Source organism: Cinclus cinclus, chromosome 18 (assembly GCF_963662255.1).
Source record: "Cinclus cinclus chromosome 18, bCinCin1.1, whole genome shotgun sequence".
Taxonomy (NCBI): Eukaryota; Metazoa; Chordata; class Aves; order Passeriformes; family Cinclidae; genus Cinclus; species Cinclus cinclus.
In genome coordinates this window covers 8,588,595-8,608,809 of record NC_085063.1, presented here as the reverse complement: position 1 = coordinate 8,608,809, position 20,215 = coordinate 8,588,595, and the positions used below count along the sequence as shown (strand labels likewise).

At 52.1% G+C, this 20,215-nt stretch overlaps 3 protein-coding genes across 5 annotated transcripts; 2 read left to right on the top strand and 1 right to left on the bottom strand.

Moving 5' to 3' along the window:
* Nucleotides 1-1,867: 1,867 nt before the first annotated feature.
* On the bottom strand, nt 1,868-4,936 carry LOC134051287 (uncharacterized). Its single transcript, XM_062504959.1, has 6 exons — nt 4,884-4,936; nt 4,419-4,497; nt 3,112-3,478; nt 2,797-2,998; nt 2,365-2,404; nt 1,868-2,034 (listed from the first exon to the last, which is right to left on the bottom strand). Exons 1-6 carry the CDS (start codon nt 4,934-4,936, stop codon nt 1,906-1,908), a joined length of 870 nt encoding a protein of 289 aa, XP_062360943.1. The 3' UTR covers nt 1,868-1,905.
* A 286-nt stretch (nt 4,937-5,222) lies between these two features.
* LOC134051464 (signal-regulatory protein beta-1-like) lies at nt 5,223-7,274 on the top strand. The gene is made up of 5 exons (XM_062505202.1): nt 5,223-5,289; nt 5,609-5,959; nt 6,171-6,482; nt 6,618-6,965; nt 7,117-7,274. Exons 1-5 carry the CDS (start codon nt 5,223-5,225, stop codon nt 7,272-7,274), a joined length of 1,236 nt encoding a protein of 411 aa, XP_062361186.1.
* Nucleotides 7,275-8,036: 762 nt separating this feature from the next.
* NSFL1C (NSFL1 cofactor) lies at nt 8,037-15,757 on the top strand. 3 transcript variants are annotated; one of them, XM_062505204.1, is made up of 10 exons: nt 8,037-8,141; nt 8,832-8,929; nt 9,494-9,568; nt 10,064-10,069; nt 10,663-10,828; nt 11,158-11,250; nt 11,873-11,982; nt 12,403-12,540; nt 13,030-13,194; nt 14,088-15,757. In XM_062505204.1, the coding sequence occupies exons 1-10, from the start codon at nt 8,040-8,042 to the stop codon at nt 14,248-14,250; spliced, it is 1,116 nt and encodes a 371-aa protein (XP_062361188.1). In that variant the 5' UTR covers nt 8,037-8,039; the 3' UTR covers nt 14,251-15,757. The 3 variants fall into 3 exon arrangements, with proteins under 3 accessions (XP_062361188.1, XP_062361187.1, XP_062361189.1); XM_062505203.1 differs by lacking the exon at nt 10,064-10,069; XM_062505205.1 differs by lacking the exons at nt 10,064-10,069; nt 11,158-11,250.
* Nucleotides 15,758-20,215: the final 4,458 nt, after the last annotated feature.

The window sequence follows — 20,215 nt, the reverse complement described above, 5'->3', positions numbered from 1 at the left end:
TTCCTTTAATAACCACCAAATCCCTCCCCTGGGCAGTAAGCCGCAGACCTGGGGCCTTTCCTAGGTGCGGAGCATTCTGCCGGTGCTCTGCTCACTCCCTGCTTTGCATATGCTCCTATCAAACTGGATTTCCCCCCTCCTGATTCAGCCCAATGCTTATAAAGCTCTAAATCCCCTTGAATTTCATTTCCTCTGGTCCTCGAGGTCTGTCCCCGGTTTCGGTCTCACCCACATATTTTACATACTCATGTTCATAGCCTTGATGTGAGATTTCTGCCAGTTTTGGTGTTGTCCCTGCTCAGTGCCTGGGCAACCCAAATCCTCCTGAGAGCAGCCACTGCCTCAGCTGGGAAATGATCCATGGCACAGTCATGGCTCCACTTGGGAAATGATGCTGGGAGAGACTTCATCCCAATGGGAGAGACTTCATCCCAACACCCCAACCCCACAACCCCCCACTGAGGGACCCAGGCTGAGACCAGGTGCTGGACCCCTGACCCAGCAAACTCATCACCACAGCTGTGCCTACAGGGTGCTGAGTGTGTCCCCAAGCTGTCCCTGAGAAAGGACTGACCCCAGACTGTCCCCACTTCACATCCTCAGAGCAGAGGACTCTTATTCAGTTGTACAAATGAATTTCCTTAGTGGCTTTTCTCCCCACTGTGACAATTCTGTCGCCTCAAGGATCTCCCCACCAGCCCCACTCCCCTGGGTCACACTGTCTTGTTTCGCTTCTCTTTTCTCATTTCACAGAAAAAAAAGTAGATAAAGCTGAAATCTGGTGACTGTATCCGCTTTCAAGGTCACAGGCAGTGGGGCTGGCAGTAGGTTCCTCTCCCTGGAAAGCCTGTTTTGGCTTCAATTCCCCCTGCCGAGGGAACTGCTGGGGCCACACGTGGTGGGAGCTCAGCTGCCACAGCTGGGGAGATCGGGGCTGTGTGTGGTGACTGGGTCCTGCTGGGGGCTGCAGCAGTGCCCAGTGTGGAGCGTGATCTGCAGCTTCCTGCCATCGCCACCTCTGCCCTCTGGCTTCCTTCCACTGACCTGCTTCCCATGGAGATGGGCACTGAACATGTGGGGACGAAGCAGGGAATGTGCAGGGGGCAGATGTGCATTGAGCAGTAATTGTGCGTGGAGCAGATGTGCAGGAGCAGAAGATGTGCATGAAGCAGATGTGCACAGACTGGAGCTGAAGATATGCATGGACCAGGGGAAGGGGCAGAAGGGCCAGCTGGTACCAGCTGCCCTGGCCTTAACAGCATGAGCCCCTTGAGGAGGGCAGGGAAAATTGGACGAGGGCTGAGCCTCAGCCTGCAGCAGCAGCACCAGGGGCTGTTCCTGAGAGCTTCCTCTGCCTTGCCAGGAGATGCAGATTTCATGGGACTGGGCAGGTTCCCTGCCTGGGGCAGGTGGGAGTTGGGAGCAGAGCAGAGGGCTCAGCAGTAGCACAGGGGGGCTGTGTGGGACATGCATTCTTCCAGGACCCTGCGAGAGTGGCACTATTACTCTTGCTCTGATCACAGCAGGACTGGACAGAAGGCTGTTTGCTGGCTTTACTGAGGGAATTGAAAAGATAGCACAAATTATGGACCTATGGGCTGGGAAATGGCCAGTGGAGGCTCATGCTGGTGGACACAGACTTGTGTGAGGTCCTCCTGGTGTCATCAGCACCAAAGAGCTTGCACAAAGCAGAGGTGCTTGACCCCGTGGTCTCATCCATTGGTCGAGACGGCTTCAGGCCTTGGGAGAGCTCCTCTGAGATATAAGCATGATGAGCACTGTGTGCTGAGCTGAGATCAGGGCGCACCATGCAAACAGCTCCACTTCTTTCTTTATTGTGCCCTGCAGAAACGTCCCTTCTTCCACCCTGACAGGGCCTGGCTGTGCAGGCAGTGGTGCCACGCATCACTTGGCAGCCACCCTGAGGCTGGCATACTCAGTGGGGGCTGTGCCCGGGTTCCTGCTGCGCAGTGGGGCCGGGGGCAGGGGCTGCAGGTCAGCATAGTGGATGTTGTTCTCTTCCTTGCTGCTCTGCTGCAAAAATGCACACAAATGGGTTATGCTGCTGTAAGAAAAACCTCACCAAAATAGCCCTAAATCAGAATGTCCAGAGTTGGAAGTGACCTGCAAGGATCACCACCTCATGGCTCTGCACAGGACAACCCCAAAAACCAGATTCAAGCCAGGCTGGTGATGCCACAGCTGCAGAAGTGGCCCTGCACTATGGTGCATAGTGTGCAGGGGCCAGATACAGACAGCTGCTGCCCACCCAATGTCCCCCCTGGCCTCAGAGTCTTGAAGGGCTCCTGTAAACCAGGGCATCAGCATGGGATGTGCTTCCCCATGCTCACAGCTCACTCTTACCTGTCTGGGCAGGTGGGAGCTCTCTGCATCCAGGACTTCACTGTAGGGGGAAGGATAAGGATGGCCATCAGAACTAAAGGAAGCTGGGTCCTTTCCCTACCCAGCACAGCCCTCAACTCCCCTCCTGGATTTCAGCAGGATGCTCCCACTGAAGGCAGAGAAGAGAGACAAAGTGTTGTCTGCACAGCTGGGCTGGGCTCAGACAAATGGTGAGGAGCTGCAGGGTACCACCCTGGTACTTGGTGCTCCCTACCATGAAGCTTCTGTGAAATGCAGAGAGAATCAACAGAACAGTGCACTTGTGAGTGTGCAAAACAAAGCCTTTCCTGGGGAAAGTTACAGCTCCAGACAAGAAAGGAAGCCAAAATAAAGCAGGTGGATAAGACAGTTTGCTCATTAAGGGTGCAGAAGGGAGAGGTGCTGAGTACAAACCTGGTGGTGCCAGGGGTCCCTGCACAGCACTGCAGAGGGACAGAGGAGAAGCTGCCCATGGCCACTGTCCTGGCCGGGCACGGACTGCCCACCTCACCTTGGTGCTTCCTCCTGTAGATGCAAAGAGCAACAAAGAGGCCAAGGAGGAGGAGAAAGAAGAGCACTACCGCTGCAACCACCATTCCAGGAACCAGGGATGTCTCTGTGGAGACAGAGGCAGAGCAAGAGAGGGTGGTGGGTGTGGGGCAGAGCAGGACATCGCTGTGGACAGGGGATGGGGTCCCTGGGAGCAGTGTCCTGCTGGGCCCCACTCACCATACACGGACACCGCAGTGCCACTGCCACGCTGAAAGAAGTCATCCTCACCACTGTCGTTCTTGAGAAACTTCACACAGTAGTAGGTACCCGTGTCCTCAGGCTGAACGTTCCTGATGTGGATGGTGAAGTCTGAGTCGGACCCATCCACTGCTCTCATCACTCTGGGATAGCGATCCTTCTCTCTCTGGTCATAGATGGTCTTGTTCCCACTGCCCCATCCCTTCAGCCACCTCACACCACCGGGATCAGCCGTTGCAGACGCAGTGCAGTTCAGGGTGAGGGTCTCCCCCACTGCCACCGACAGCCTGTCCTGGGGCTGGTGCACACTGAAGTCCTGGGTGACATGGGTGGTGTGCACACACATCTGAGCACAGAGATAGGAGGGTTCAGGGATGAGAAATGGGGTGAGGCAAGGGCTTCCTCACAGGCAGAGATGCCTCAGTATCCCCCAGTTTGCAGCTGAGAGATATCCTGGGATGTGACAGAGACAATATGCATGCACTGTGAGGGAGGAAAGCCTCCAAAATCCGGTTCTAAATGAACAAGGGGCAAATCTGACAAATGAGCAGGATGCCCAGGGCAGCACAGTGGTGGAGTCACCACCCCTGGAGGGATTTAAAACACATGCAGATGTGCCACTTAGGGGTATGGTTTAGTGGTGGCCTTGGCAGTGCTGGGTTAACGGTTGGACACGAGGATCCAGGAGGGCTTTTGCAACCCAAATAGTTCTGCGATTCTGTGGTTTGATAAATCTGCATCCTGTTCTGCCATTTGCAGGAGGTGCTGCAGCTGCCTGGAGGCCACGGAGGTGCAGAGCGAGCCAAGGGAAACTCCTGGCAGGAAAAACTCCGGAGTGCTGTTAAACATTAACACCCTGGCTCTGTTCCACACCAGCCAGGATCACTGGGGCTCTGCGAGGAATTTGGGTTCACAGCCAGGAGCCAGCCAGGAGACAGTGTCCTAGGCAAGGATGTGCAGCCCTGTAGCCCAGCACAGCCCCCGATCCCTCCTTGTCACAAAATCCCTCCTGCCCCACAAAACCTCTCCAGTCGCCAGACCTCTCCAGCCCAAAGTCCCCGACAAGGATGGCAGCGGCTCGGCAGGGTTCGACCCGGTTCTGCCCATCGCCGGGACTGGGGATGCTCTGCACCCCTGGACACGGACTGACACCAAAAGGTGGTCGGGGAAGGACCAGCGTCCGCCCCGTCCGGTGTTTATCTTTGCTGCCCACTCGCTGGAAGTGGCAGGGGGACGGGGCAGGGGAGCTCCGAGAGCTTCTGGGGGGGGTCCCACTTCTGACTCACCCCGTTCCGACTGGACCGGACTGGCTTCGCGGCTCGGACGGGAGCGGAGCTGCTACCGGGGCCTTGGGTTCTGCCGAAACTTTGGGAAGGAAAAGGGGAAGCGGGACAGGAAATGGAGGCGAGCGGGTGGTTAACGCTTTGGTGTCTGCCCGGGGCGGGCGGGGTCCGGCAGAACCTCTGGGCATCACCCTCGGTGGGTATCACCCTGCCAGACCCCGCCGGGTATCACTCCCGGGCCACCTGGCACCCAAGGGATGCTCTGGGTTCGGAACAGGGAGCCCCTTTTCATCCTCCCCTGTGCAGTGAGGGGCAGGAGCACCGGGGCTTCGGCATGTGAGACACTCGGTGTATCCCGGGCACTGCTCTGCACCACCGGCCCATGGGAGACAGCATCCCACACCCCGATCCAGCTGGCAAGGGCTGGGAGTCTCCTTGGCATCCCAGGGTGCTGAGCCACAGGCTGGCCATGTGTGGGGGAGCATGCTGGATCCGGGGTCCCTCTCATTGCCTGTGCCCATGGCCCTCACTGGGGCACATCTGAGGGGAAAGTGGGGTGGACATTGCCACTATGGACCAGCAATGTGACAGGAGATCATGTGGGCATTGAGAAGCAAATGGGACATGATAGCATGGAGGAACTGGACTGGTGGTGGCCCCTTTCCTTCCTCTTTGCTGCATGCAAGCCCAGCACCCTGCTAAGCCAAGCTCAGTCCAGCTGAGTCAGCTGAGCCCGGGTCAGCAGAGTGCAGAGCCGAATCCAGTTGAGCAAAGCCCAGCCATCAGCGAGCAAGAGGTGGAATAGCCATGGTTCTGGTAATGCAGGAACTGCCTCTCGTGTGCCTGATGCTGCTCCTGCTCTGCAGAGACGTGGGTAAGTGGGGCCTGCACTGCCCCATCACATTTCCCACGCATTCTGCTGGCCTGGCAGTCCTTCCCTGTGCCCACGGGTATCCAGGGATCTCCTCTTGCTGCCTCCCATCCAGCTTGCTTTTGTTTCCAGATGAACTTCAGTTATTCCAGCAAGAGTCTGGACTCTGCTCATCCTGCAGTCCACAGCAGGCTAGGGGACAAGGGACAGGAATAGCTCTCTGTCCCCAGCTCCAGGCTGAGGGCTGGGGTCTGATGGTGACTCATTATTCCCCAGCCTTGGGGCCCTTGTCAATTCCAAACCTTCCTGTCAATGTGACTAGGTGTGGGTGCCCAGGACTTCAGTATGCACCAGCCCCAGGACAAGCTGTCGGTGGCAGCAGGAGAGACACTCACCCTGAACTGCACCCATTCTGGAATGGTTATAATAGGTGGTGTGAGGTGGCTGAAGGGATGGGGCAGTGGGAACAAGACCATCTATGACCAGAGAGAGAAGGATCGCTATCCCAGAGTGATGAGAGCAGTGGATGGGTCCGACTCAGACTTCACCATCCACATCAGGAACGTTCAGCCTGAGGACACGGGCACCTACTACTGTGTGAAATTTCGCAAGAACGACAGTGGTGAGGATGAGTTCTTTCAGCGTGGCAATGGCACCGAGGTGTCTGTCCATGGTGAGTGGGGCTCCCGGAGCAGCTCCTGATGGGAACCAGCCCAGTGGGCTCTGCTGGGGTAGCACAGGGATGGGGAAGGGGCTCAGGGCTGGTCCAGGAGAGGATCCCATGGGCCATCCCTGTGCCCTTGTAGGAAACTCTGCCCCTGGCAGACCCAGGGCTGGGCAGGGACCAGAGCTTGGTCTAATGGACCCCGTGCTTCTCTCCACAGCCAAACCCAGCCCCCTGTTCTTGTCTGGGCCTGAGCAGAGAATGAGGCCAGAACAGTCAGCGTCGTTCTCCTGCACAACTGGAGGGTTCTTTCCAAAAGAGATTGAGGTGAAATGGTTCATGAACATGGTCCCCTTGATGGCTCAGCAGCCCCAGATCAGCGAATGGAGAGGGAAAACCTACAACATGTCCAGCACAGTGATGGTGACCCTGCAGAAGGCTTATGTCCACTCACAGCTCATCTGTGAGGTGCAGCACTCCACGCTGCAGGACCCACTGCGTGGGAGCTACCAGCTCAGCAGAGTCCTGCAAGGTGAGGGCTGGGGGACTCACACTGGGGTGTCCTGCTCCTGTGGGGCTGGGGTCTCTGGGAGGAGGACAGGGACTGGGTACCCTGTGGGCTGCAGAGCCAGGGACACCAAACACCAAGCTCTGCCTCTCTTCCCAGTTCCCCCCGGTGTCAAAGTGCATGCTGAGCCGAGCCCTGTTGAGGTGAACAAGACCGTGACCTTCACCTGCCTCGTGAAGGAGTTTTACCCAGCAAATGTGTCCATTTCCTGGCTGGAGAATGGGATTGAAATAAAGGTGCCTAACGTCTCCCAGCCATCGGAGCTGCGCAGTGGCTTGTTCCAGCTGAGAAGCCAGGTGGATGTGCAAGCGACGGAGGAGAAAAACGGGTCCACAATCACCTGCATGGTGGTGCACGATGGCCAGGCCTCTACCAACTCCTCAGCCTTCCTGTGGATCTCCAACATGGCCCAGGAGGAATCAAGAAAGGGTTCCCCAATAAATAAGGGTGCGTCAGAGCTGCTGGCCTGGGCTGCCTGCCAGGGTGGTTGTGTGGTATCACCCCCTGAAGACACTTGCAGTTCCAGCAAAGGCTCCCTGCAGTGCTGGGATGCCTGTCCCCAAGCCCTGGTCACTCACATCCTCTGTCCCCATTGCAGGTGAGAACCTTATGTCCAGCCTCCTCCTCCTGTGGCTTGGTATTCTGCTGGAGAAGGCACTCCTCTGTGGGCTCCTCTTCTCCCTCTTCAAGCGCATGAAAAGCAAAGCACTGGAGATGCTGCCTTATCCTGCTCCACCTCAGTCTCTGGATCCTTGAGCTGGGTCTCAGGGCATGGCCACTGCCAGCAGTGACATATGAACCTGAAAATAAACTAACCAGGATGCAGAGGCTGCCGTGGGCTGCTCCACACTGCCAGTCCCATCCCTGCCTGTGGCCTTACACCATCCCTGGGTGCTCTGGGGATTGGCGCTGCCCATCCCCGGGGCTCGGTGCTGCACACCGGGGCTTGCTTCTGCCTGTCCTGGTGCTCGGTACCCCATGCTTGATACCTGGTACCCGATACTCCGTGCTCGGTGCCCAATACCTGGTGCTTGGTACCCCTTCCTGGTGCGCAATACCCAGTTCCTGGTGCTCGGTATCCCATGCTCAGTGCCTGATATTCAGCGCCCAGTGCCTGGTGGTCAGTGCCCTGTTCCTGGTGCTTGGTACCCCAAGCTTGGTGCCCAGGCCTCAGTGCCTCATACCCGGTGCTTGGAACCCTGTTCTAGGTGCTTGGTACCCGGTGCCCTATACCCAATATTCTGTACCCTGTGCCCGGTGCCGATACCCGGTGCCTAGTGCTCGATACCACATGCTCAGTGCCCGATACTCGGTACCCTGTGCCCGGTGCCGATACCCGGTGTCCTGCGCTAACTCCGGCGGCGGGCGCGGTGCAGTGCCACCTCCTGGCCGGCAGGTGCCGCTGTGCGCGGGCTGGACGCCGCGCGTCTCCTGATGTGTTTCCGGCCGGGCGGGTTTGGCGGTGCACACGGGGGCGGTGCGGAGGAGCCCGGCGGGGTTTGGGCGCTGCACCGCGGCAAGATGGCGGACAGGGAGGAGGCGCTGAGGGAGTTCGTGGCCGTGACCGGCGCCGAGGAGGAGCGAGCGCGGTTCTTCCTCGAGTCCTCCGGCTGGGACCTCCAGGTACATTTTCCGCTGCCCTCCGCCCTCCCCGGCCCAGTGCGGGGTTCGGCGGGGCCGGGGCTCAGGAGGCTGTGGCGCTAGCGGGGGGCAGCGCTGGGCAGGAGGTCGGTGTCCCGCAGGCTCAGGCCTCGTCCCCGTCCGTCACCGGGCTCAGCCCCTGCGACGGGGCAGTGGGCTGGCTGAGACTGAGGCCCCTCCTGGTTCTGTCATTCACTTTGTAGCGCGAGGTGAGGGACGGTGGGTACGGGGTTTGCCGGGGTTATGTAGGTTTTCCTGGAATGCTGGTGAGGTTGTCAGCAAACAGAGTGGGAGTCAGCCACCATTCTGGCCTGCTTCTGTCCCTGCTTCTCAGACTTCCTATGTTAAATTCCGAGTCTGTTCATGGATGGCACAAAAGCTGATGTTTCAGAGCAGTAATTTTGGCATAATTCCTCTATAAGTGCTGCATAGGAAGGACCGTGACATTCCCTGACAGGGAGGGTGACATCCCTGCAGCAGTGAGTGTCCTACCATGACACAGCCAAATAGCACAACCTGCTGAGGCCTTCTCTTTGCCAGGACCTGCAACAGGGGAAATGGCATAAAGTGTCTTTAGTGGGAGCAGCCTTAGGAGGTCCATCGTGACAGATGCTTCAGCTAGGTTGTTTGTGCATGTTTTTCCTGAGGAGCTGTGGTGGTTTTCCTTTCCAGATTGCACTCGCCAGTTTCTATGAGGACGGGGGTGATGAGGACATCCTGACCCTTCCCCAGCCCACACCCAGCTCCATATCCAGAGGCACTGGAGCCAGGTGAGGAGCAAGCTTCACCTCCATGCTGGAAAGCTGACAAAACACACACTCTAAAGCACTGATTTTCAGGAGAAGTAGCTCTGTGTTTAGGTTTGCTTCACCTTGTGTGGCTCTCTGGAAACTGTGAAAACCTGAGTGTTTGTACATCACAAGCAAGGGTGTTATTGCACAACTAAGCCAGAGATCAGTTAGGAAAACTTGCCTCATTGCTCAGGAAAAGCTTGATTTATATTTTGACATTAAAAACAATCTGGTGGTGACCTTTCATTTAAGCAGATCATATCTCTGCTGGAAGAATATTTTCTTATTTTGTGGGACACCTGAGCTGATCAAGGCAAGCATTTTACAAAACAAAAAAGTGAATTTTACTTTACCAAATCCCTATAAAGCAAGGGAATGCTGTCCAGCTCCAAAGAGGAGTTGCTGCCTTTGTTGTGAAGGAAAAGTGCTCTTGGGTCAGGTGTTGGTGAACAGAGCCCATCTTGCAGAAGGAGCCTGTTGCAGTGTGGAATGTTCCAGCTGGGAATGTGTCTGGAGGCTGATATCCTTGCTGGATTTTTGCAGTGACCATCGAGTAACCTCATTCAGAGACCTTGTGCATGCACAGGAGGAGGATGATGAAGAGGAGGAGGGACAGCGGTAAGTTTGCAGCTGAAGGCTCAAATGCTGAGTGTTTATCCCTTTCCTTTTGGGAGGGCTTGCTGCTTGTGTACAGCTTCTTTGAAAAAACAGGTTTACATGCGTATGAAGTTCCTGTAATGAAGCATTTGAGGTTTGACAGGGCAGGCTTGTCAGTGCAAAGCCTGTGCACAAGCACATGCTCAGCTGTGTAAGCACTAGCTCTCAGCACTGAGAGAGAGCCTAAAGTGGGATGTGGAAGCCCTGGGTTAAGAACAGGAAACTGCCCAGATCCTCAGTTGTGTCTGTAGGGAACGGAAATGTGGGAATTATGCAGGGATTGGTTTTCTTACTGCCTGGGGTTTTGGGAGTTTATTTTGGTCGGGTTTTGGGTTATTTTTGTTTTAAGTGTTACTTAAGGATAAAGTAATGGAGTGTGGAGTCAGAAATAAAACTGTAGGGCCCCTTTCCAGGGGGAACGTAGAGTTTTAGTAGGACAGTCTGCTACAATGTCAGCTCTAAGTAGTTAAATACCCTTAAGGTTGATGGGCAAGGTAAATGGAATGGAACTGATGTATCTGAAGGGGTGCCTCAGCCTCGATGGGCTGTGGTCTGCAGGCAGCTGGGAGCCCACTCTGTGTGTTACAAGTCATCTGGAAGCTAATAAACCCAATCTTCCAGAAGTGCTTAATTACACTTCACTGACTGTGCATCCATTGCTTCCAGTTGAGATCCGTGTTTTGTGTGGCATGAGCATGTACCTTCCCTCAGAATTCCAGCTGGATGTTGCTCTGCCAGGTCAGAGGTTGGCTGGAAGCCCTGCTCAGCTGGGCAGTCAAGCTGGTACCAGTGTTCAAAACTGGGCTTGTCCCTCTGGGCTGTTCTCTTCCCAGGTTGGAGCATTGTTACCACTTTATTGCTATTGATCCACAGGTAATTTACAGTAATGGACCTAAAAAGAAAGTCTTTGCAGCACAGGAGCTTGCACGTGGCTGCAGTGGGAGACACACTGATGGTAGCCAGTGTTTGTAGATCCAAGGGGTTTCACTGAGCTGCACAAGCACGAACAAGTGAGCCCTGATCCAGCTGACCAGGGGCCTGGTGCTTTCTGTTAGGTTTTATGCCGGTGGCTCAGAGAGAAGTGGCCAGCAGATCGTGGGTCCTCCGAGGAAGAAGAGTCCCAATGAGCTGGTGGAGGATCTGTTCAAGGGAGCCAAGGAACACGGCGCGGTGGCAGTCGATCGGACGGCCAAGAGTGGTGGTGAGACGAGCAAGCCAAAGGTGAGGAGGGAGGAGTTCTTCCTTCTGTTCCTCGTTTCAGTAAAGGTTCCACTGTGCCAGCTGTTTGGTACTGAGGAGTCCTGGAATTATCTCAGCAGCTAAGTCTGGACTCCCCTCTTAGTGCTGCTCCATTTTGTGTGTCACAGTGGCAAGAAAAGGCGCTCTGTTGTGCCACATTTATTAACTTGCTGAAGCTGGCACTGCCTACAGGGCAGGAGATGTTGCTGATGCCATGAAGCCCTTGTTCACCCACAGAGGTGGTGGGGACAGGGAAGCAGCTCTTGGGGTCTGTGTGGTTCTGTAACCCTGTGCCTGCCTCTGTCTCTCAGCCTTTTGCAGGGGGAGGGTATCGCCTTGGGGCTACTCCAGAGGAGGAGTCGGCTTATGTGGCAGGAGAGAGGAGACAGAACTCTTCTCAGGATGTGAGTATCTCTGCTCGGGTTTGTAGCTGTCACTCCAGGGATATCTCTGCTCCAGCTACTGAGCTTCCCAGCCCCAAGAGTTACAAAGCTTGATAGAAATTCACAAGGACTGAAATACGGAAAATCCTGCTTCCAGTGGGATTCCCAAGTAGAAAATAATAGATGATTAAGTCTTGGATAAGCAGTTTTTTGGTGATCTTTTAATTAAGAATCTGAGTCTTTCTTAGAAGTGCAGATTGGGAAAAATAATGTGCAAAGAGCATTAGGAAATCAAGTCTTTATCCATTATTATGTATATCCTATATATATTCATAGATGGGAGCTTACAGCATCAATTCAAGATTCCCTTGTGCTTGGTTTGTGACCAAACAAGGTCATGGCTGTGGTGGGACCTTGGTTTTGGCTCCTCACCCAGCACATTTCTGGCTCTTCAGCCATATATATCCAAAAGGGGACCATGGTGCCACCTTCTAGGAATTGATACCTGACCATTACATAAAAGCCAGTGCTTTGGGTTTTTCCTTTAGCTCAGAAAAACCTATTGGAATTTTTCATTTTGCTTCAGTTTTTGTTGTCACCAAGATGCTCAGTGAGGTTGATTTTTCTTTTGGGGCTGCTGCAGGTGCACGTTGTACTGAAGCTCTGGAAGAGTGGATTTAGTCTGGATAGTGGGGAGCTGAGGAGCTACCAGGATCCATCCAATGCCCAGTTCCTCGATGATATCCGCAGAGGGTACGTAGTGAGAGGGGATAAAAGAGACAGCTGTTAGCTGAAACATGAGTGTTTGTGGAATCCAGGCTTCTGAATCCATGGCATATTTCACCTGAGCTTTCTTGGACGAAATTAGTTACTCTTAATGTGGAACATTTGGTTCAGGTAAACGGGGAGTGGGTTTGGTTTATATGGGGACTTGAGAGTTTGAAGTAAACAAACATGTTCATATTTGTGTTGAGAATTTCTGATGCGTTGTGTCACTGCAGGTGAGGGCTAGGGAGAAGTAACCTTTAATTTGTGTCTGTCAGATAGCATCCGCCCTGACAGACATAAGCAAAGGCTCTCTGTGATTCCTGAAATTCCAGAGATCTTCGTCTTTTGTCCTCACATTCCTGCCTTGCTGCTCCAGGCAGCTGCCTTAGAACACTCTCTTTGCAGGGAAGTCCCAGCTGAGCTGCGCAGGTTAGCACGGGGTGGGCAGGTGAACCTGGACATGGAAGATCACCGTGATGAGGAGTACGTGAAACCTAAAAGTGTCTTCAGAGCTTTTACTGGAGAAGGACAGAAGCTGGGCAGGTGAGAAGATGGTGACAATGGTTTTACTACATGTAATGTGAGAGAGTCACTCGAGCCTTACAAGGTGGAGCCTTCTGATTCATCCTTCTGAAAGAAAGGCACTGGGTGCCTGTGGGATGGGAGGTGTTCCTCTAAGGAAACAAGGCTGACTGAGGTATACTGTGAGGTGGCCCAGCCTCCCTCTGTCAGGAGCTAGATTCCTGGTTTGGAACCTCCACGGTTTGTTGCATTGGAGCAGTGTTTCCAAGTCACACTTTCCCCTGTTAACTTGTGGGTCTGAAGACCCTTGGCACCAAAGAGGATGGTAGAGTTTAACTTTTAGACAAACTTCCTGCTGACTGGCTGAGTCAAAAATTTGACTTCCATCTTGCTTGTGGAGGAGCCCTGGTAGTTGGGCCTGGCAGGCAGTGAGCTTGCTGCCTGATCTGGTGCCTTGCAGCCAGGTGAGTTTGGTTTCTAACAGCTCACCTTGTGTCTCCTTATTGGCAGCACTGCACCCCAGGTGATGGGCACCAGCTCACCAGCCCAGCAGGCAGAGAACGAAGCCAAAGCCAGTTCTGCCATCATGATCGATGAGTCAGAGCCCATCACCAACATCCAGATCCGGCTCGCTGATGGCGGCCGCCTGGTCCAGAAGTTCAACCACAGTCACAGGTACGAGCACAAGGACAGGCAAGGCATAAATGGCTCTTCAAGAGGTCATTAAAATCCTGGATAGCCTGCCAAAAGAAGCTCTGGACATCCTTCTATACAAGTGAAAGGGAATAATATTGTTGTGCTGTTTTAAGACAGTTGCTAACCATTGGGTAGGATTTGCTTTCCAAACTGGGATAAATTATAGCCAGTGACCTGACACCTGGGAGAATAAGTGTTATCAGCAGGACTTTCCTTGATGTGACCTTTAAAAAACTGAATGTCTTCAAAGGCTTTGGAAACTGGCAGATAATTAGGAACCTGGTTCAGTTACTCTGACTCAATTTAGACATTTCTATCAGGCTGTTCACTGTGCTGAATGGAGCACCACAATTCTGTTCCTTTCAACAAGCTTAGATATGCTAGCTGCTTCATTTGAAATCTCTTTAAGTCCTTCTAACCTTCCTGATCTCATAATTTTATACTCATTCCTCCAGTTTCTATAAAGGTCAGGCTCAGGGCAAAAAGTTACAAAAATCTCTGCCTGTGGCTGAGTTCAGGAAATGGATCCTGTGTCACTGTGTGGTTGCTTACAGGAGCTGAAATCCTCTGGGTTCTGCTCTGTGTGATGAGCTGAGAAAGCGTCGGTTTGTTAATTGTTCATCGGGAAGGGTTTGGAGGCTTTCGGTTTCAGATAACCCCTGACAACACCGAGAACACTGAACTGAGTCTGTAGCCCAGAAAGCAGCTGCTGCTATTTCACTAAATGGGAGCAGGTTGAATCAGAATAGCCTGGTGTGGCCTGTGGTGAGAGCTGGAATACAAATGCAGAGCTGCACACTTCAGGCAGAGCAGTCATTTGTCCAGGCTGTGCAGTAACAGCATCACCCTGTGTGTTTGATCCCTTTGGACAGGATCCGTGACATCCGGCTCTTCATAGTAGATGCTCGGCCAGCGATGGCTGCCACCAGTTTCGTCCTCATGACCACCTTCCCCAATAAAGAGCTGACTGATGAGAACCAGACCCTGAAGGAAGCCAACCTGCTCAATGCTGTCATCGTTCAGAGGTTGACATAAAGGACCCCAGCTCTGGCCACACAACCGCGGGGTCGTCTCCTCCCGCGCGTGTGCCGGCGCCGTGCCACGCAGGCCCACATCTGCTCCTAGCTCTGGGTTCTTAGGTCTTGGTTGGACTTTTTCTCTTTAGTTGCATTTCCCATGGGGGTTTTTTGTGATGATGATGATGATCAGTGGACTTCAAAATAAATAAACGAAACAAATTCGTTTGGAAAGGAGCTGCAGCCTCTTGTGCCCCAGATTCCCCCAGGAGAGTTCAGTTACCTTGTGGATTGAGTTACTGCACTCTTGAGAGGGGAGGAGGGCAAGGGGGAAGGGAGCTCCAGGGAGCAGTTTCTGTCAGTGGACTGCTCACCACAGTCCTTTCTCTTCCCTCCAGGGGCTGCTATAAAGTACTCCCTTTTTTTCACCCACATTAAATATAAACTGTCTGAGAATGGGTGATCTGACTGTCAGGATGATGGTTACACTCCTGTAAAAGCATTATGGGGGAAGTCTTTGTGAAAGTGCTCTGTGTGGGGAGAGGTGCAAGGTTTAACACTTCCTGTGCTTTCCTGGAGAGAAATCCCTGACTTTCCTTCCCTCAGCAGAACTCTTGGGGCATTCATTGCAGTCTCCACCTGCTCTGCCTTTGCTTTTTCTGACAGGCCAGACTGGCTGCAGGTTTCAATTGCTGTACTGCATTTCTCTGAGAAACGCTGCTGCTGATTCTTCTTTCCAGTAAGGCACAAAGCTGAATCAGTTTGAAGTGACTGGAAGTAAAAGGCAAACTCAAACTGTCTTACTGGAAAGCAAGTTCTGTCCAGAGAGGTGAATTATTGAGATGATTGCAACAGCTTGGGTGGAAAAACTCAAGGCTGTAGTACCCTCTGATGTATTTCCTCTCCTCTGCTGAGGACTAACATAGCTGCACTCCTGGAATTCTCCAGCACTGATCTATTCTGTTTGTGTTTTGGGCTCAGGTCTCCATCTCTTTCCCTCTTTTGAACAGAATCCTGTGGGTGAATTCCTTACACCCAGACACGAGGCACTGGTAGTATTGGCATAGCTGTCATGGAGTATTGTGCAACGGCACTTTGCACTGTTCCTCAGCTGCCTCTGTCTTTGTTCAGGGTTTCCGAGCAGAGCCCAGAGCTGTGCTGAGTTGTGGGCTGCAGCCACTGGCTCCATGGGAACGGGGTCCTTGAGAAAGGCTGCGCTGCTGCCCTGCCGAGGGCTGGAACACTCCCTCCCCATCCTGCCTTAGGCACACCTGAGCCCCGCGGCTGCTCCACAGTCACCTCCCTGAGTGCTCGGAAACTTCCAGGTCCTCCCCTTGGTGCAAGCAGAGGGAGCTCGGGAGCAGCGTGGGGAGGGCCGGCAGGTTGGGCAGGTTCAGCGTGAGGAACTCGCTTGTCTGCCTGTAGAACACAAACCAGAGAGCAGCCCTCAGCAAGGGCATTTATACATCAGTTTCTCGACTGAGAGCTGAATTAACTCACATTTTCCATTGCTAAATGGACATAAAGTGCGCATAACATCCAATTTGTAAATTATTGTGAAAATTGCCATTAAAAGCCCACAAACAGGAAAAAAGCGTTCGACCCTTTCTAATAACAGCTGCCATCTGGTCTCAGATTTTGGATCATGTTCATTGAGGGTGTCTCCTCTTTGGGCTGCTCTGTGAGCAGACTTCCTGTGCTGAGCTGTCTTCTACTAAATGAGATTCAACTTCTCAGCAGCATTTCTAAAGATTATTTTTTGTGACAGGAGAGCTTGGGATTCACCTGCCTGTGCATCACTTGCTGGTGTATGTTATAACCAGTGAATAACCTGTGTGAACCAGTGCAGGGAGAATTAAGAAAGGGAATTTCCCTCAGAGCTAAATAGAGTCACAACAGCCTTGTGAAGTTCTTGAATCCTGATCTTTACATGTGCCATTTTGGGGATTTGGGACAGCTTCTTCCAGAGTGCTGGACAGGATGTGCCCCTAGACTCAGAAAGAAAGTTTATCTAACAAAAGGGGTGCAAGTTATTTGTCTCTTGTTTCTGCATTTGTTAGCCAGGGGCATCAGAGCACTGAGGTGGTGCCCAGCTGGTGTCCGTGGTCTTTGGATGGACTGGCCATGTTGGTGCCCCCAAATTCAATGAGTGTTGGCAGGCAGACAGCAGCTCCTCCAAGCTGCGGATCCCAAGGTTTTGCTGTGCAGATTCTACTCACCGATGGGAACTTTCAGATCCAGCTTTGCTGCCAGTTCTTTCCTTGCCAGTGAGAGGGAAAGGGGATAAACACAGGGGCACAGGGACTTTGCCAGGATGAGGGAATTTTCCCTGGAGCCGGAGGGTGGCAGTGCTGCAGAAAAGCCGCTGTCCCTCGAAGGCTTCTTTGAGAAGCTCTGCTGACTCCTGCTGGGAGCTGCACCTTGTGCTCCGGTGTATCCATGAGCACCTCTGGGACACAGCTGCCAGCTCCTCCTGCCTCTGATTCTCTTCTTGGTTTTTGTAAGTAATGAGCAGTGTTTATCTCCTGGTGAGCAGGTCAGCTCTGCCCCACTGCCCAAGGGAGTGCTGAGGTGGGATCAGTGACCAAGGTAGACCTGTCTTCTTCCAAACCTGACAAAAGAGCCTGTGGAACCAACTGGAAGTGACATACATACAATCTCCTATATTAAACAGTGCCCTTCTGTGAGCTGAAGTGCTTCGGTATAAAATAAAATAAGCTATAAAGCAAAAAAAAATGATAAGCTAATTAATGAGAAGGGGTAATACACCAGAACAGGAAAAAAGAGACAAGGAAAGACACCTGTGATTTTGTAAAGAGAATCACCTTGTCACTTGCATAGTCACATTCCTGGAAGAATTCAAGGTCAGGTTGGACAGGGCTTGGAGCAACCTGATGTAGTGGAAAGTGTCTCTGCCTGTGGAAGGGAGTTGGAACAAGATGAGCTTTAACATCCCTTCCAACCCAAACCACTTCTTGATTCCATGATTCTATGTGATAGTGTGCCACTGCAGTAGACAAATCCTTATTTCTGACACTCATGTAGCTTTTGATTATTAGTGAGTTTGACTTGCTCTCTAGTGAAATCTCTTCCCTTTGTCATTCCATTTCTGTGTTCTAACAAAGTCATAGACCAAGACTGGGCTTTTCTAAAACTGATGGTCACAAAAAAGTAATTTTTTCCCCTTTTTTGCCTGAGAAGTGTTTCCCTGCAAATTTTTTCCTTTTTCTTTCATTGATTATTCTCCCACAAGGAGGTCATGCCTGTGTTCCTGGCCTTTCACACCCCAGTGTTAAGGCAGTGTTCCATATCTCACATGAAAACTTCTTTTCAATTTCTGGGTTGGTTACAACTCAGTTTCAGGACTGTGCTGTTTAATTTGGAGCTGATGTCTTTCACTGTATCCAACTGTTTTCTTCAAATGCTGCATTTTTAACAGTTTTTCTCAGTTGGGTAACTGTAGGACTTCCTGGGATTTTTTCCTTCGTATGCAGTTCTTTGTTTCCTCTTCTTTCCTTTCACACGTCGTCGTTGCTAAGGTTTAGTTCCTGTGTTTTCTGATAGCATCTCACACCATTTCCTGGGAACTTTGCCGGCCCCTCTGTAATGCTGCTTTTGCTGTGGGATGTTTCCTGGTCTGTGTTTCTTACATTTCTTAAACATTTGTCTTTCTCAGTGCTCTGCTTACCTCAGGAGGTACTGCTATCCCAAGGCCACGCAATTTTTCAGTGATCCTGGTGTAGGAACATGCATTTCTAGGTGTAGCTGTACCTTCAGCTGCCTGTTCAGGTAAAACAAAATTAACAGCACAAAGCAACAAGTTTTGATTGGCTTGTGTGGACCCAAACTCAACTAGCTCAGCTGGCAGATAAATGGAAGCAGCATAAAAGATATGGAGAGAGAAAACCCAGTGGGCACAGCAGTACTACTAGAAGATGAGTGGAAATGTAGACTTTTTTTTTTTTTGTCTTGTTGCTCTTTGTTATAATCAGTTATATTCAATTTAGGCTTTGCTTCTCATTGCTGGGCAGCCCTGCATCCTTTGAGAAGGAAAAGAGTGACCTCCTGCTTCTTGGATAGGTCTTCAGCTCCTTGTTCCTTGACTTAAAGGAGTGATTAAAAGGATGCCAGTTTGCTCCTGGGACATTATCCTGGGAAGTTCAGTCAGGAGGTTTTCTTTTGAAAGCAGCACTGCTTTACAGATCCTTTGTTGCCAAGAAAAAAGACCTTGAATTGATGTTTGTTCTGATTCTGTAGTTAGACTGGAAAATGTGCTCAGGGGATTGATGTCACAGTCACATAACACAAGATGCTGTGGGGTTCTTCAAAGCCCAGCACCATGAGGGGAGGAGCTGTGACACCTGTGTTAATCCTTGGGCAGGAGCTGCTGTCTGTGCAGGAGTTTGCTGTTTGAGGTACCTGTGTGAAGGATTGCTGGGTTCTGAAAGCAAGAGAGGGCCAGCCCCTACTGCTTCTGAATGGCCTTGCTGGGGAACCAGATGGAGACTGGTGCTCTTAAATGAGAGATGTAATTGAGCACTGAAGTTGCTTTTCTTATCAAGTTGGGAGTTTCCATTGGTGCTTGTGTGGTAAATGTGGCATCCTCCAAGGCAGGGTGTCTGTCTCACAGCCACTCCAGGCAGGGCTGGGAACTGGAGCCCACATTTCTTGGCTGTGCCTGCTGCCAGGAGTGCTTTCCTGGCATCCCAGCTGCATCCCATGAAAGAAAAGCCTGACAGATCCTCTCATGCTGGGAGACTGAGACCAGATTTTGAGCTGGGTGTTCTGTACCTGTCCTGCAGGCACAGGTACACAAACACATCACTGCTTTGCCTGGTGTGAGGAGAACCAGCCATGGCCCACAGTCACTGAATCCTGCAGAGCTGGGTCTCCTCACCTACATCCTTGTGAATGAGGTACCACTGCCCTGCCAACATTATGGTGTGCTTTGAGCAGTTTCATTTTACTTCAGGAAGAAAAAAACCCTGAAGTTATTTGATATCTGCTGAGAGTTCAGCTGCAAGTCTCCTCCTCACTCAGGTAAACGGTGCATGTGCTGCACCATATGGCATGACCACACATGGCTGGCACAATGGCCCTGGGAGCTGGTGGAGTGTGTCACTGCAGATCACCTGGGGACTTCCATGGGTTCCAGAGTTCTGAGTAGGTTCCTAGGGCAGCATTGATGGACAGCTGAACAAACACACACTGTCCAACCAAGGGAGCAGCTTACTGCAGGTGCAGGCCAGGTGATTGGGCTGCCAGAATCCTGCAGGATTCCACAGAAATGGGAGGTGAAATCCTTTCTAGTTACCTGTGAGCAGTTTTTCCAAATGAGTCCCGTGTTTCCCAATTACACAGATCTACAGAGAGTAGTACAATACTAATGATGCCACAGGCCCTCATCTTTGGCAGCTGAACAGCTCCAGTGTAAAGCACCTCTCGATTTACTAATTTATCATTTTGTGACTTATTTACAACATTCCTAAATGCGTATCTTATTTAGTGTTCTGTCTTGTCTGTACTGAGCTTGTCAGTCCCAGCCCTGGAAGTTCCTGAATAGATTCCAGATGGTCTTATTTACTCAGGTACATTTCATGACTTATGGGGGTCTGTAGTGGCAACAGGTTCTCTCCTGCCTCATCCTTCTCGGTGGCTGTTAAGTCCTGGCTCCTTCACCAAGAGAAGGCAGCTGCTAAGGGGAACCCAAGAGCCTTTGGCCATGCCTAGAGCAGTGAAGGAGAGGTAAACCTCTGGAGGACTGGTTGGTGGAACACATCCAAATGCTTCCACTTGCTACTGTGCCAAAAAAAAAAATAAAAACCCCATTTGCTGGCTTTAGACTGTGATTTACTTTATTTGTTTTCAGTGGGGCTTCCTTGCCTGACCAGCCATCTCTTGGTCACAGTGCCTTGAGAAAGCTCTATTCAGCCAGTGGAGCTTCGGTGGAAGCTGTTGGTATCACACATTCCTGGGCCCAGGGC

Coding starts and splice junctions, on each gene's coding strand:
- LOC134051287 (XM_062504959.1), bottom strand. CDS start 4,936: ATGGGCACAGGCAATGAGAGGGACCCCGGATCCAGCATGCTCCCCCAC. Junction 2,999..3,111: donor CACTGCGGTGTCCGTGTATG/GTGAGTGGGGCC, acceptor CTGTCTCCACAG/AGACATCCCTGGTTCCTGGA. Junction 2,035..2,364: donor GCTCCCACCTGCCCAGACAG/GTAAGAGTGAGC, acceptor GCATTTTTGCAG/CAGAGCAGCAAGGAAGAGAA.
- LOC134051464 (XM_062505202.1), top strand. CDS start 5,223: ATGGTTCTGGTAATGCAGGAACTGCCTCTCGTGTGCCTGATGCTGCTC. Junction 5,960..6,170: donor CACCGAGGTGTCTGTCCATG/GTGAGTGGGGCT, acceptor TTCTCTCCACAG/CCAAACCCAGCCCCCTGTTC. Junction 6,966..7,116: donor GGGTTCCCCAATAAATAAGG/GTGCGTCAGAGC, acceptor TCCCCATTGCAG/GTGAGAACCTTATGTCCAGC.
- NSFL1C (XM_062505204.1), top strand. CDS start 8,040: ATGGCGGACAGGGAGGAGGCGCTGAGGGAGTTCGTGGCCGTGACCGGC. Junction 8,142..8,831: donor CCTCCGGCTGGGACCTCCAG/GTACATTTTCCG, acceptor TTTCCTTTCCAG/ATTGCACTCGCCAGTTTCTA. Junction 10,829..11,157: donor GTGAGACGAGCAAGCCAAAG/GTGAGGAGGGAG, acceptor TCTGTCTCTCAG/CCTTTTGCAGGGGGAGGGTA.